Source organism: Pseudophryne corroboree, chromosome 1, assembly GCF_028390025.1.
Source record: "Pseudophryne corroboree isolate aPseCor3 chromosome 1, aPseCor3.hap2, whole genome shotgun sequence".
Classification (NCBI taxonomy): domain Eukaryota; kingdom Metazoa; phylum Chordata; class Amphibia; order Anura; family Myobatrachidae; genus Pseudophryne; species Pseudophryne corroboree.
In genome coordinates this window covers 592,245,787-592,261,535 of record NC_086444.1, presented here as the reverse complement: position 1 = coordinate 592,261,535, position 15,749 = coordinate 592,245,787, and the positions used below count along the sequence as shown (strand labels likewise).

The 15,749-nt window shown below is 45.6% G+C and overlaps 1 protein-coding gene across 2 annotated transcripts in view; it reads left to right on the top strand.

Annotated features, from left to right (window-relative positions):
* The window catches only part of FRMPD1 (FERM and PDZ domain containing 1), a 371,129-nt gene that overhangs the window by 263,897 nt on the left and 91,483 nt on the right, over positions 1-15,749 (top strand). For both annotated transcript variants that reach the window (XM_063914260.1, XM_063914259.1), the window contains exons 4-5: positions 4,420-4,522; positions 7,263-7,308. In XM_063914260.1, the coding sequence (XP_063770330.1) occupies positions 4,420-4,522; positions 7,263-7,308 (149 nt within the window). The remainder of the gene's footprint in view (positions 1-4,419; positions 4,523-7,262; positions 7,309-15,749) is intronic.

The following is a 15,749-nucleotide window of genomic DNA, read 5'->3' as shown; positions in this document are numbered from 1 at the left end:
AGTGGCATACATAAATCATCAAGGTGGCACTTGAAGCCCCATGGCAATGCTGGAATTATCAAAAATCCTTCGCTGGGCGGAACGCCATCTGCCAGCAGTATCTACAGTGTTCATCCCCGGTGTCCTTAACTGGTAAGCGGATATCCTCAGTCATCAGGATGTTCACGCCGAGAGTGGAGTCTTCATCTGGAAGTCTTTCAACTCCTAATGGACAAGTGGGGCCTACCAGATGTAGACCTGATGGCGCCTCGACACAATCACAAGGTTCCGGTCTTCAGATCAAGGACAAGGGATCCTCAAGCAGCGTTCGTGAACACACTGGCAATTCCACAGAACTTTTGGCTGTCATACGTTTTCCCTCCAGTGTCACTCCTGCCCAGGGTACTACGGAAGCTCAAGCAAGAATGAGGAATACTACTTCTAGTTGCTCCAGCATGGCCCAGACGGCATTTGTTCTCAGACCGGCAGGGTCTATCAATAGAGCGTCCTCTTCTACTTCCTCAACGCCCAGATCTCCGCGTTCAGGGCCCTTGTGTCTATCCAGAACTAGCCAGACTGGCTTTGATGGTGTGGCTCTTGAAGCTTCACTCCTGAGGGCCAAGGGATTCTCTGAGGCAGTTATTCAAACTATGTTGAAGGCCCGCAAACCGGCTTCTGCACGGATTTATTACAGGGTCTGGAATTCTTACTTGACGTGGTGTTCTGCTAAGAATTATGATGCCTATTCGTTCAGAACTTCTAGGCTTTTCTGCAACAAGGCCTAGATTTGGGCCTTCGCCTGGCCTCCCTCAAGGTTCATATATCTGCCTTGTCGGTGTGGTTTCAGAGGAAAATTGCGTCTATTCCTGACGTTCATACTTTCACTCAGGGCGTTTTATGGATTCAGCCTCCCTATGTCCCTCCTGTGTCTCCATGGGATATGTCTGTTGTCTTAAATGCCCTACAAGAGTCTCCATTTGAACCTCTTGAGTCTGTGGACCTTAAATGACTTACGCTTAAGGTCGTGTTTTTACTGGCTATTGCCTCTACTAGGAGGGTGTCGGACTTTGGCGCTTTGTCCTGTCGTCCACCCTTTCTGATTTTTCACCGGGACCGGGCAGTTCTTCGAACTCGCCCTGGTTATCTACCTAAGGTGGTATCATCTTTTCATCTTAACCAAGAGATTGTGGTTCCCGCCTTTATCTCTTCTCCAAAGAGCGGTCTTTGAATGTGGTACGGGCTCTCCGTATTCACATAGAGAGGACTGCCTCCCTCAGGAGGTCAGATACCCTTTTTGTACTTTTTGGTTTTCACAAATGTGGCTGGCCTGCGAATAAGCAAACCTTGGCTAGATGGATTAGAATGGTGATTGCACAAGCCTATGCACAGGGTGGTCTTCCAGCTCCTGCTGCTATTAAATCCCATTCTACTCGATCTGTTGGACCTTCTTGGGCGGCCCACCGAGGCGCGTCTGCTGAACAATTGTGCAAGGCGGCTATATGGTCCTCAGTGAACACGTTCATCAGGTTCTATGCTTTTGATACTTCCGCCTCCCAGGATGCTTCCTTTGGACGCCGGGTTCTTGTGCCCACTACGGTGCGTCAACTCCCATGAGGAACTGCTTTAGGACATCTCGATGTTTTCCCTGTGGAATCCCAGTGTACCCCGCTGCAGAAAAGGAGATTTATGGTAGACTTACCATTGTTAAATCTCTTTCTGCGAGGTACACTGGATTCCACAGGGCACCCACCCTGACGCACTTAGCTTCTTTGGGTTTGTATGACATTAGCCGCTAGTCCCTTCTCCTGTCGTGAGAATGTGGTTCTATGTGACTAACATCTACCATTTTTTTACCTGCTACTGCATTGGACTGGTTAACGAAACTGAGCTCCAGTGCCTGGAGGCGGGGTTATAGAGGAGGCGGTTCAATGCATCCTGGGAACAGTCAAAGCTTTAGCCTGTTGGTGCCTCGGATCAAGAGTCAACTCTACACGAGAGGGAATTTTCACCTCTGGGTGCCAGTTTTCCGGCTGTCGGGATTCTGGCTTCTGGCGTTGGTATCCTGATCGCTAGGATCCCGACAGCCGGCAAATTGATTTAACTATGTGCTTAGTAATCTAGGCTCAGTAGGCTGGGAATGTGTCTGATTTACCATAGTACACCCATCACATACAAATGAATGCCCCAAGCTTGTTAGAACAAACAAGTGCAATACACAATGTTATTTCCTTCACAGCTGGTCATATATCTTTTCTGCAACTATCTAGAACACATCATTGTTGTTTAAAAATTTAAAATTCTATTTCCAGTGTTAATTTTGACAAGGATTTTAAATTTTGTTTTAGTCGCCTTTTTTTTGCTTTTAGTTAAGATTTAGTCAGTGGATCTCAGTTTTCATTTTAGTCTAATTGTAGTCCTGAAATAAACTGCAGTCGATGAATAGTATTAGTTGAAATTTTTGTTGACAAAATTAACACTGATTAAAAGTACACATTTTATATAGATGTTATTTATTTTATATACTTCAATGACAAAACAATATTAATGAATTATTAGTAAATATCAGCAATAGATATAAACTTCCAGATTTAATAAAAAGGATAACAATGTAAACCGGTATATAATGCAAACAATGTGAGGAAGAGTCACATGGAAAACAATAGAAAATTTTATTTCAAGAAAATATATCCATTAATTAACATACTTTGAAAACATCTGCCTATAGTATATACTGTATGTCTGAGTTTTAAGTCAAGTTAAGGCTTGTATAATGAGGTAATTAATGAATCATTTGTTTCTTTGCATTACAGTTATGTCATGAACAAAGGGCCTAATTCAAACCTGATCGTTAGGCTGCGTTTTCGTACAGCCTGCGTTCAGGTCTGAACTGCGCATGCATATGCACAGGCGCGTCGGTCCGCAGCGACGGGGATCGACGGGCAGCAATGGGATGATGCGAGAAAAGCGATCGCACGGGCAATCGCAAGGTGACTGACCGGAAGAGGCTGTTTGTGGGTGGCAACTGACCGCTTTTAAGGAGTGTCCAGAGAAACGCAGGTGGGACCAGGCGTTTGAAGAGAGAGTTTCTGACGACAGCTCCGGCCCCGTTCATCGTACTGGAAGAGTAAGTCCTGGTCAGTGCAGAGACTGCACAATCTTCTGTTTGTGCAGCTCTCCTGCACATGCGATCGCACCCCTGCAAAGCAATTTCCCCCTCCCCCTGTAGGCGGCAACTACCTGATCACAGGGATGCAAAAAAACGCACCCTAGTGATCAGGTATGAATTAGGCCCTTTGTCCTTAAAATGTAGTTTTGTTAAATTAGATAAGAATGAGTTCCAGCTACTGTTTGGAACTTAACCAGAAGATTAATCTGAAACATTTGCACAATTTATATTGCAATTCACTAATAGGTGTTAAAGGCAACTGTCACATATTATACAGGGTATAAGTGTTTTCAAACTCCGGTCCAGGTTTTAAATATCTGTGTTTGGGTACAGGTGACTTAATGAGTGCCTTAGTTATTATCTGAATAACTTGTGCTCAAGCATGAATATCCTTGCTGGGAGTTTGACAACTAGTCACACTTTGACAAGTAAGTCTTCAAACCATAATACAAATCTGAATGTTATATTTTTTTAAATTGATAAGGTGTTAAAGAACTATTCCCATGTGTGGCAGAGATTAGGTCACTATATTTATTGAGAAATTAAGTAATTGAAAATGGAAAAAGCAAAGATGTGGGTGGAAACAGATGGAGCTGGGACACCTGCCATAATTAACACTGACCCGTACAATTCATACTGACAGCCTCTTTGGCTTCACCCTAGATGTCCCAACGTGTATTACCAAAGAGCCAGCTATAGTGACCTCTTTTGCCTAGCATAGGGCCCCTTTTAAGTGGCTGGCTGCAGAATTCCTTCGCCTTGGCTAATGAATGAGATCAGGGTGGGTGGGTGGGATGGATTTGTAGCCTCTGGCTGTGAATAAAATTCTCAGCCATTGGTCAGGACAACTTTCCCTGAACCAACCCTGGCCAGATAACTCAAGATACAGGTGTGGCCTGAATTGATGAGTGTACTGCACTAACAGGGAAAGGGGAGGTGTGTGGATGACTGTGGGCTGCAGTACCTGCCACTTTGAGACCCAGCTACCATCCCTTATATCCCCTCCTGCCTAAGTGGCATTTTACAAAATATAATATACATTTAAACGTTAATGACACAAATGACCACTACAAAGCCATCCACAGAATACACAAATATAATAAATGCGAGTAAATTTGTGTGCTAATCTTGGATCCAGAGACAGTAAAGATTTCAAAATACTCCAAAACATTGGCCGTTTCCACAATAATCTGAATGGCATATTCTATTGATTTGCCATTGACAATATCCACTGAAGTATTCATGATCAATACATTGTCTGTTATTTCTTGCAGGCGGTCCAGCTGAAGGGAAGCTTTTACCATATGATCAAATCTTTGCGATAAACAATGAAAATGTGGAAAACATCCATGTTCAGAAGGCAGCAGACATGATCAGGTAATGTTTCCTGCATGTTGCCACTGCCCATTGCTAAGTGCAGAAGAGCAGGCTTTTAGTATTACATTATCTGTCTTGGATTATGCATGACACAAGCACAAGAAAAGACCACAATTAGCTCTTCCAGTTCCTGTTAGTAAGTACAGAAATTGTGTTGCGGTAAAATGTCAGTATTTGTTGACATGATGCCCTTACATATGTAATGTTAACAATCGTCCATCATTCATATGAGACATTTACAACCTGTAACTGCTGTAAATGATGCATTTAAAGTTATCACAGCTCTGTAGTCCCTTGAATGCATATGAACACTTGCAAATGTTATACATAAATTATCTGGGATTCTCTTATCTGAAAAAAACAAACATTAAATATGGCAGTATGAAAACTATAATTGCTTGTGGTTAGTACTACAAGGGGTTGCTATAAATTTATTTTCTTTACAATGTTTTGCTCTAGAATTAATGACCAGTATTATCAAAATAAAATTAGAACAGCATTCAGGGGCAGATTTATTAAGCCTGGTGAAGTGATAAATGGAAGGTGATAAAGCACCAGCCAATCAGCTCCTGTCATTTTTCAAACGCAGCCTGTAACTTGACAGTTAGGAGCTGGCTGGTGTGTTATCACCTTCCTCTTATCACTTCTGCAGGCTTAGTACATCTGCCCCTCAGTCTGGCACTACAATAAAACCATATAGCTCCCTAATCCACCAGGTATCTAATCCAGAAAATATGGGCATCTCATGTTAGCCAAATTTGAGTTGTGTGATTAGAGACTCGCATCCTATAATGTCTGAGGGTGATAACTGTAACAGTGGTTGTAGTGTTTTTATTTATCATTATAGCAAGAACAAAAACTAGTTACCAACCTGTCAAAATGATGGAAAAACATAACCGTAATGTCAGCGCCGGCGGCTGTGCGCACCTGAACAGAGCAACACTTGAATTGCTTTGTTGGGTGCCGTCTTGTGGCGACCGGCATGCAAAACACTTGAATTGCCCCCATAGAGGGGAGGAACAATGCTAGCCTTTTATTATATAAGATGGCAAGCAGGAATGTTATCATATTCACATTTCAATATTAGAAACAAAAAATTTAATCTTAAGGCTAGTAAATGTATCATATATTCAATATAGTTGATTAGAAGAATATTTATTACTAACACAGAATTTGCTATAGCAACCTGCTGCCCTGGGGTTCATGGCATATTTAAGTCCTAAGTGATGTCTACAGTCATTACTCTCAGTTAGGGGACACATTTTCCCTCTAAGCTAAGTACATAATTGGTTTTAATCCGCCCATTTTGCATCCCACCTGGTATAATGAAGCTGGATGTTAGGTGCTAGAGATCATTTATCCCAATGATGAAAAGCACCACCGTGCACTGAGCACACAGGCTTCTCCACGTACAGGTCCTCATGTACAGTTGGTGTATGTTCATTCTTTTGGTGTATTATTCACATTTCAGTGCTGCTCATGCACGTCATGGGGGTTCTGTAGTTCATTAGCATCACAGCTGCCTTTAACATTATTTATTGACTACTACAGCAGAGAATATTAGCAAATTATTTTTATAATGGAAAAAACGAATGTGGGGTGTGTTTTTTAATTACTTTTTATATGGATGAGGCTCAACTTTCACATTTAATAATAACCCTTTTCTCTCTTGTGTATATAACATTTAATTTACATTATTTCTTATTATATTATATTATATTATATACAAATGAGGTAATTTGACTATAGCATTTACTGCCAACACTGTCAAGCCACATCTCTATGCTGCCATTGTATACCGGATGTATGCTTACTGCAAATACTACTCTCACTGATTTGGATGCATGTTGAGATACATCCGACTTTTGCTTATGACTTTTTCTTCATAAACTCTAAGACCAGTATTTAATTAGCTGCAGTAATTTACCAGAGCTAATGGATTTGGCCAGGTCTATCCAACTAGCCCCGGTACGTGGCACTTATCGGGGATTATACTTCGGGTGCCTCAGCAACCATTGGATAGTGCCATAATATCCATCGGTCAGGCTTTTTTTATCACCCGAAAAAGGATCACACCTATTTGGATACCCCTATAAGTGAATAAGTCCTTTTCTTTTGTGCCCACTTTCATCTTTTATTTTGTTAAGACAACATTCGAGTGTACAGTGCTGTGGTACATTATACTATAGGGATCAATGATTGCTGGTGCAAAGGTGTAAAGGACCGTACTCATGGGGAGATGTAGGGGGAGGTGTGTGCTGAGCGAATCGCTCAGCACACATCTCTCCCCCTGCTCAGCACAGCGCGATGTGTGCTGAGCGAGGAGGGGTACACGGGGGGGGGGGGGGGAGGGGGGGCCTCATTTCACCCAGTGGGAGAGAGATACAGATTTGGGTGGGTTAATTTGTTTCTGTGCAGGGTAAATACTGCCTGCTTTATTTTGACATTGCCATTTAGATTTCATTTTGAACACACCCCACCCAAATATAACTCTCTGCACATGTTACATATGCCTCCACTGCAGTGCACATGGTTTTACCCAGTTGCCACTGAGTGGCGCACAACAATGCTTTATCTTTAGATAAGTTAAGTGTAAATGAAAAAAGAAAACCAATTACCAAAATTAAGAGTTGAGGAAAATATATATTTGAACTTAACTGGGTAATTATTAGTTATATATTGTTGCATGCTTATAACTCACCCTATGTTAAATATATGTATATATATGTTTCTATTACAGGGATTCAGGGGACACTGTAACTGTAACAATACTTCGAAGTACTTCGGTAAATATAAAATTTAAGTGCATTTGTTGTTTAACATAATGATTTTGTATATGTAAGAATAAAGGTGATCATTTTGGAGAAAATTCAGTACTAATTAATTATACAGATGCCACTTAAAGTTGAAACATGTACTCTGTCCACATGTTATTTTAATTAGCAAGTACTGAAACCTGTAATTGTCAGACCTTTCCAGAATGTCTAGCTATGCCAGGTTTTGCAGTGCTGCACAACGTCACATAATTTTGCCCAAGTAACATTCTGCAAAGTCAGTGTAACTGAACTAAACACACTCTGTTCGAAGCTGATTAGAGAGCGGTTGGTGGAGTAGCAAGAAATAATAATGAATAGAGGCCCTCTCCTAATAGAGGCGTAGACAGCTTTTGACATAAAGGAAAACGAGGTTGGAAAAATAGGCGCCCCAGCCATCCCTGGCCCAGGCATTTCAAATTCAAATATGAGGTTGCCTCATATTCTTGTGTGGAATTGTACAATTCATGGTTCTGATGATTTTGCAAGGATCTCTCATTATATGTCATATCTTCCAGGCTTTGTATATTCTGCCCAGTGTAATCCTATGTAGTGCACCTAAAACGCTTGCCTCACATTTATCCTTTGTGGCAGGGGTGTATTAAGAGAGGAGGGAGCTTGTGTGCTGTCTACGTTCAGGGATTCCCCCTCTCCAGCAGGCAGCGGCTGCACAGTTACAGTCTACTAACTAAGCACTAGGTGGTGTGCAAGTGTATTTTTCATACTGTGCTTGCGCAAAATGCTGAGAAAATGGCCATTTTCCCTGTGATTTGTTGCCACCTATGTGGGGCATTTGTCCTTCTGACATCTCCATGAGGCCTTGCACGGTACAACACAATGATGTGATCACTCTCCATCCACATGGAGGGAAAACTGGGGAGAAGACTGAGGATGTGTGTGGTTGTCGCTCTCCAGCACATCGATGGCTACATGAGTGGCTGTAGGATGTGTGATTAATTACGTGAGGCATGTGCCCGAGGAAGCATGGTAATGGACTGGTTGTGTGTTGCATTATACGGTAAGTGTGCTTCATTGCAGAGGGTGTGTACTGTATGACAGTGGATCTGTGCCCAAGAATGTGTGCTACATTAAAGGGGATGTATGCCAAATTTCTGGAACTTGGTGGAAAGGAGAGAGTTCCAGGGGTCATTTAATATGGTATACAGTACAGTGCAGCATATTTTTCATCCACAGTCATGCCAATGATAAAGCATCTGCTAGTGGGTTCATGGGTTAAAGAGTAGACATATTACATAGACATTTGTGCAGGCTCCATCTCTTGCCATTGCAGATTGTATTGACTGTGAAAACTGTGCATGGTTTACAACACCAGGCTCCACATTTACACCTTGCCTGCATTATTCTGCTGGTATATACAGTGACAGCAGAGCGAGCTGTCTGTCTGTCTGTCTGTCTTATACGTGCAGATTTATGTAACTGCTTTGGGGCTCATTTACAGTTGCACCTAATGCTGGTTACACACCTGAGTGACCCACCCACCGACTGCACACAAGCAGATGTTCCAGCATACAGTATCTACATATGTAATTCACAGATACATTGGTTGTAAACAACTGCTGAAGCACTAACAATGTATCGCTCGTTGGTTGCCCGAGCAATATATTGCAGAGTGTGTACTCAGGGGTTCACTATGGCTGGCCGGCGGTCGGGCTCCCGGCGACCAGCATCCCGGCGCCGGGAGCCCGACCGCCGGCTTACCGACAGCGTGGCGAGCGCAAATGAGCCCCTTGCGGGCTCGCTGCGCTCGCCACGGTACGGGCATAATGGCGCGCTACGCGCGCCACACTATTTTATTCTCCCTCTATGGGGGTCGTGGACCCCCACGAGGGAAAATAAGTGTTGGTATGCCGGCTGTCGGGCTCCCGGCGCCGGTATACTGAGCGCCGGGAGCCCGACCGCCGGCATACAGAAGACCACCCGTACTCAGACTAGAGGCCTAATTCAGAGTTGATCACAGCAGCAAAATTGTTAGCAGTTGGGCAAAACCATGGTTCTCATTCCGAGTTGATCGCACCAAGCAACTTTTTGCTGCAGGTGCGATCAACTAATCTCTGCCTATGGGGGAGTGTATTTTAGCTTAGCAGGGCTGCGATCGCTTGTGCAGCCTGCTATGCTAAAAAAGTTTCTCACAAATCAAGACCAGCCCTGGACATACTTACCCTGTGCGACGGATCCAGCGATGATGGGCTCGGCTTTGACGCCAGACATCCGCCCTCCGTTAGCCTGGACACGCCAGCGTTTTTCTTACCACTCCCCGAAAACGGTCTCCCCCCCCCCGAATACCCTTCCTGCAGTCAATCTTCTTGCGGTCGCCGCTGCAACTGCTTTCACCGCTGTCAGCGTTTTTGCCCGGCGAACGATGCGCATGCGCAATGCGCACGCCGCACATGCGCATTCCAGACCCGATCGCACCGCTGCAAGGAAGTACAGCATGCAATCGGGTCGGAATGAGGGCCCATGTGCACTGCACGGGGGGGCAGATATAACATGTGCAGAGAGAGTTCGATTTTGGTGGGGTGTGTTCAAACTGAAATCTAAATTGCAGTGTAAAAATAAAGCAGACAGTATTTACCCTGCACAGAAACAAAATAACCCACCCAAATCTAACTCTCTCTGCATATGTTACGTTTGCCCCCCCTGCAGTGCACATGGTTTTGCCAAACTGCTAACAAGTTTGCTGCTGCGATCAAATCTGAATTACCCCCAATGTTAATGTTATGACACACATCTCAGGGGTGGTCTTCAGTATGCCGAATGTCGGGATCCCGGCGCACATTATACCGGCGCCGGAATCCCGACACCCGGCATACCGACAGCTATTCTCCCTCGTGGGGGTCCACGACCCTACGCGCGCCACCGTGCCCGCAGCGAGCCCGCAAGGGGCTCCTTAGCGCTTGCCACGCTGTCGGTATGCCGGCGGTCGTGCTGGTCGCCGGGAGCCCGAGCGCCGGCATACCGTACTACACCCCATCTCAGAATGGGCAATACACACTCTCTTCAGCACTGTGTGCATAATTGATGCTTACAAAATATTAAAATATTCCTGAAATGTTTTGTTCCCAAAGTAGACAAGTATTACATACAGAGCAGAATAAGGTAAGCCTTGATGCATTGCCTAGATCACATTGCTTATGGGGCAACAGCAGGCTTGACAGTAAACTGCTGTTAACTTCTGTGCAATATTTTACAGTTGTCAGGTAAGTAAGAGGACACTTCGGACGGAGCTTCAATGCTTGCTAAACCAGCCGCACATACTATCGTATAGGCCCTACACACTGGCCGATACTAATGAAAGATATGAACGATCTTGTTCATTAATGAACGAGATATCGTTCATATCTTTCAGTGTGTATCATCGTTGGTGCTGGCTTGTTTAAACATGCAGGCCAATATGGACAATCTCGTCCATATTAGCATGCAGTGCTATGGAGCCGGGTGACAGGGGAGTGAAGAAACTTCACTCCCCCGTTCACCTCCTCACCACAAACATACCGTACAACCGGAGTAACTTTAAACCAGATAACAGTATGCATTAACACCAGCAACAAGCTGCAATAAACAATACACAACCCGTGTATAAACCAATTTAACCAGCAAGAAAAACACTGCAAGTAATAGTCCGCACCGGGACGGGCGCCCAGCATCCTCTACGGACTAGGAGAAAAGGATTTATCGGTAAGTACCAAAATCCTATTTTCTCTTACGTCCTAGAGGATGCTGGGGACTCCAAAAGGACCATGGGAATTATACCAAAGCTCCAGAACGGGTGGGAGAGTGCGGACGACTCTGCAGCACCGACTGAGCAAACGCCAGTTCCTCATCGGCCAGGGTATCAAACTTATAGAACTTAGCAAATGTGTTAGACCCAGACCAAGTAGCCGCTCGGCAAAGTTGTAACGCCGAAACGCCTTGGGCAGCCGCCAAAGATGAGCCCACCTTCCTGGTAGAATGGGCTTTTACTGACTTCGGCACCGGTAGTCCGACCGAAGAGTGAGCCTGCTGGATCGTACAACAAATCCAGCGTGCAATAGTCTGTTTTGAAGCGGGATGACCAATTTTGTTGGCAGCATACAAGACAAACAACGCCTCAGTCTTCCTAGCAACAGCTGTCCTAGAAACGTAGATCTTCAACGCTCTTACAACATCCAGAGATTTTGGAATCGCCACCGCTTTCCGTAGCCAACGGAACCACAATAGGTTGGTTAATGTGAAATGAAGAAACCACCTTCGGTAGAAATTGTTGACGAGTCCTCAATTCCGCCCTATCCGAATGAAAAATTAAGTACGGGCTCTTATGAGATAAAGCCACCAACTCTGACACCCGCCTGGCAGATGCCAGTGCCAAAAGCATAACCAACTTCCAAGTGAGAAACTTCAACTCAACCTTACGCAAAGGTTCAAACCAGGAAGACATGAGAAACCGTAAGACCACATCAAGGTCCCATGGAGCTACAGGAGGTACAAACGGAGGATTGATATGCATTACTCCTTTCACAAAGGTCTGAACCTCTGGGAGGGCAGCTAATTCTTTTTGAAAGAAAATAGACAAAGCCGAAATCTGCACTTTGATGGAACCCAATTTCAGGCCTGAAGCTACGCCCGCCTGTAAAGAGTGGAGAAAGCGACCCAAGTGAAAATCTTCCGCAGGAGCCATTTTAGACTCACACCAGGAAACATACTTCCTCCAAATACGGTGATAATGTTTCGCCGTAACCTCCTTCCTAGCCTTAATGAGAGTTGGAATGACCTCCCTGGGAATACCCTTACGAGCTAAGATCTAGCGCTCAACCTCCATGCCGTCAAACGCAGCCGAGGTAAGTCTGGAAACACGCATGGACCCTGCAACAACAGATCCTCTCTTAGAGGAAGCGGCCAAGGATCTTCCACCAGTAAGTCCTGAAGATCCGGGTACCAGGCCCTTCTTGGCCAGTCTGGGACGACGAGAATCGCCTGAACCCTTGCACGGCGAATGATCCCCAGTACCTTTGGAATGAGAGGAAGTGGAGGGAACACATACACCGACTGGAACACCCATGGAGACACCAGGGCGTCCACTGCACTGGCTTGGGGGTCCCTTGACCTGGAACAATACCTCGGGAGCTTCTTGTTGAGACGAGACGCCATCATGTCGATCAACGGAATTCCCCAGCGTTCTGTCACCTCTGCAAATACCTCTTGGTGAAGAGCCCACACCATGTCCAGAATCATGCCCAGAAAAGGAAGCCGAGTGGTCGGAATCAACTGGGATTTTGGCAAATTGAGCACCCAACCGTGCTGTCGCAGAACCGACAGTGACAACTCTACACTTCTCAGCAACCGTTCCTTGGACCTCGCCTTTATCAGGAGATCGTCCAAGTACGGGATAATTGAAACCCCTTGTTTGCGAAGAAGAACCATCATTTCCGCCATGACTTTGGTGAAAATCCTCGGAGCCGTGGAAAGCCCAAACAGCAACGTCTGAAATTGGTAATGATAATCCTGTATCGCCAACCTGAGAAAAGCCTGATGAGGAGGATATATCGGCACATGTAAGTAGGCATCCTTTATGTCGACTGACGCCATAAAATTCCCCCCCCCCCTCCAGGCTGGCAATCACCGCTCGAAGGGATTCCATCTTGAACTTGAACACTTTCAAGTATGGATTGAGGGATTTTAGATTTAGAATTGGTCTGACCGAACCGTCCGGTTTCGGCACCACAAAGAGTCTCGAGTAGAACCCCTCCCCCCGCTGGGACGAGGGAACGGGAATAATGACCCTCTGTAGACACAATTTTTGAATTGCTGCTAGCACCACCTCCCTGTCCGGAAGAACTACTGGTAATGCCGAAATGAAGAACCGGTGAGGGGGCATCTCCTGAAACTCCAGTTTGTATCGTTGAGACACGATCTCTAACACCCAAGGATCCAGGTCTGATTGAATCCAGACCTGACTGAATATCCGAAGACGGCCCCCCACCGGTCCGGACTCCCCGAGGGAAGCCCCAGCGTCATGCGGTGGACTTGGTAGCAGCAGGGGAGGACTTTTGGTCCTGTGCGCCTGAGCCTGCAGGAGGTTTCCTTCCCCTTCCTCTACCCTTTGAAGCGAGGAAGGACAAACCTTTTCCACGCCTGTATTTATTGTGACGAAAGGACTGCATTTGCTGATATGATGCCTTTTTCTATTGTGTGGGCACATAAGGAAGAAAAGAGGACTTACCCGCAGTCGCGGTCGAGACCAGGTCCGCCAAGCCGTCCCCAAACAAGACAGTACCTTTGAAGGGTAGTGCTTCCATAGACCTCATGGAGTCGGCATCAGCGTTCCATTGATGGATCCACAGGGCCCTCCTGGCAGATATCGACATGGCATTGGTTCTTGAACCCAAGAGACAGATATCCCTCGCCGCGTCCTTTAGGTAATCTGCAGCGTCCTTAATATAACCGAGAGTTAAAAGGACATTATCTTTGTCAAGGGTATCCATATCACTAGCTAAATTCTCAGCCCATTTAGCAATAGCACTACTCACCCATACCGACGCCACAGCGGGTCTGAGCAAAGCCCCCGAATTAGCGAAAATGGACTTCAGACACGTCTCCAACTTGCGATCCGCCGGATCTTTGAGAGCTGCCGTGTCAGGAGACGGAAGTGCCACCTTCTTAGACAAACGGGATAGAACTTTATCAACATTTGGAGATGTCTCCCATTTTTCCCTGTCATCAGACGGATACGCCATGTAAATCCTCTTGAGAATCTGCCATTTCTTATCAGGCGACTCCCAAGCCTTTTCACAAAGAGTATTCATTTCATGAGAGGGGGGAAACTTCACCTCAGGTTTTTTCTCTTTGAACAAGCAAATCCTTGTTTCCTGTACCGCAGGTTCATCAGAAATGTGTAAAACATCTTTTATAGCCACAATCATGTACTGAATACTCTTAACTAACCGTGGATGTAAAACTGCCTCAGTGAAATCGACCTCGGAATCAGAGTCCGTGTCGGTATCAGTTTCTACCACTTGAGTAAATGGCCTCTTATGGGACCCGGATGGGGTCTGTACCTGAGACAAAGCCTCTTCCATGGACTTTTTCCACACCTGCGTCTGTGACTCAGACTTATCTAACCTCTTTGATAAGGAAGCTACATTGGAATTTATCGTATTGAGCAGTGCTAGCAAATCAGGTGTCGGCTGCGTCGACAGTCCCAATTCTAGCCCCGCATCCACACCCCCAATAACCTCCTCTGGTGAATACCATTCATCCTCAGACATGCCGACACGTAGTACCGACACACCCCAATACACAGAACGTCCCAGCTAGGTGACAGGCCCACAATGAAGCCCAGAGAGAGGACACAGAGGGAGTATGCCAGCTCACACCCCAACGCCCATATATCGACACAAACGATATATGTACCCAGCGCTGCCTTTGTTAAATTCAAGCACCACACTGCGGCCCCCCTTTGGAAATGCCCCCCGTTACTTTGTAAAGAAGCGTGGAGGTCCCGGCAGCGTCTATCCCTCAGCCGCGTGTAGGGAGAAAAATAGGATTTTGGTACCTACCAGGTAAATCCTTTTCTTTGAATCCATAGGGGGCACTGGAGTACTCTTGGGATATGGACGGCTTCCACCGGAAGAAGGCACTGAATAAATTAATTTTTGAGACTACTCCTCCCCTCCATATCCTGCAGCACTTCAGTGTTTTTTACTGAGCCGAACAGGATCGATAGAGAGATTGACAAAAGGAGAATTACATATAGTCTCACAGACAACAATAAAGTTGACACAACGTAACAGACAACTAAACAGTTGACACCATAACTGATTAACCCTTGTTAAATTTAAACCAGTCGTGAAAGTGTGTTACCATAAGAACCACTGGACTCCTAAAACAGGTAAACTGCTCTGGGTGGGCGTCCAGTGCCCCCTATGGATTCAAAGAAAAGGATTTACCTGGTAGGTACCAAAATCCTATTTTCTTTTTCATCCACTAGGGGTCACTGGAGTACTCTTGGGATGTACCAAAGTCTCCTCCGTGGCGGGAGAGCTGTTTGGCACCTGTAACACTAAACGGCCAAAGCTAGATGCTGCTGCCGCGAACGTATCAAACTTGTAAAAGCGCACAAACGTGTGCACTGACGACCAAGTAGCCGCACGGCAAAGCTGTGTCGTAGAAGCCCCACGACTCGCTGCCCATGACGTCCCCACAGAACGTGTGGAATGAGCTGTTACTGAAGTAGGTGGCTGTAACTTAGCATAAAGGTAAGCCTGACGTATAGTCAGTTTGATCCATCTGGATAAGGTCTGCTTAGAGGCTGGCCAACCCCTCTTAGCTGCGTCATAGAGAACAAACAACGTATCTGTCTTACGCACAGTAGACGTTCGGGAAACATAGATACGCAATGCGCGAACCACATCCAACGT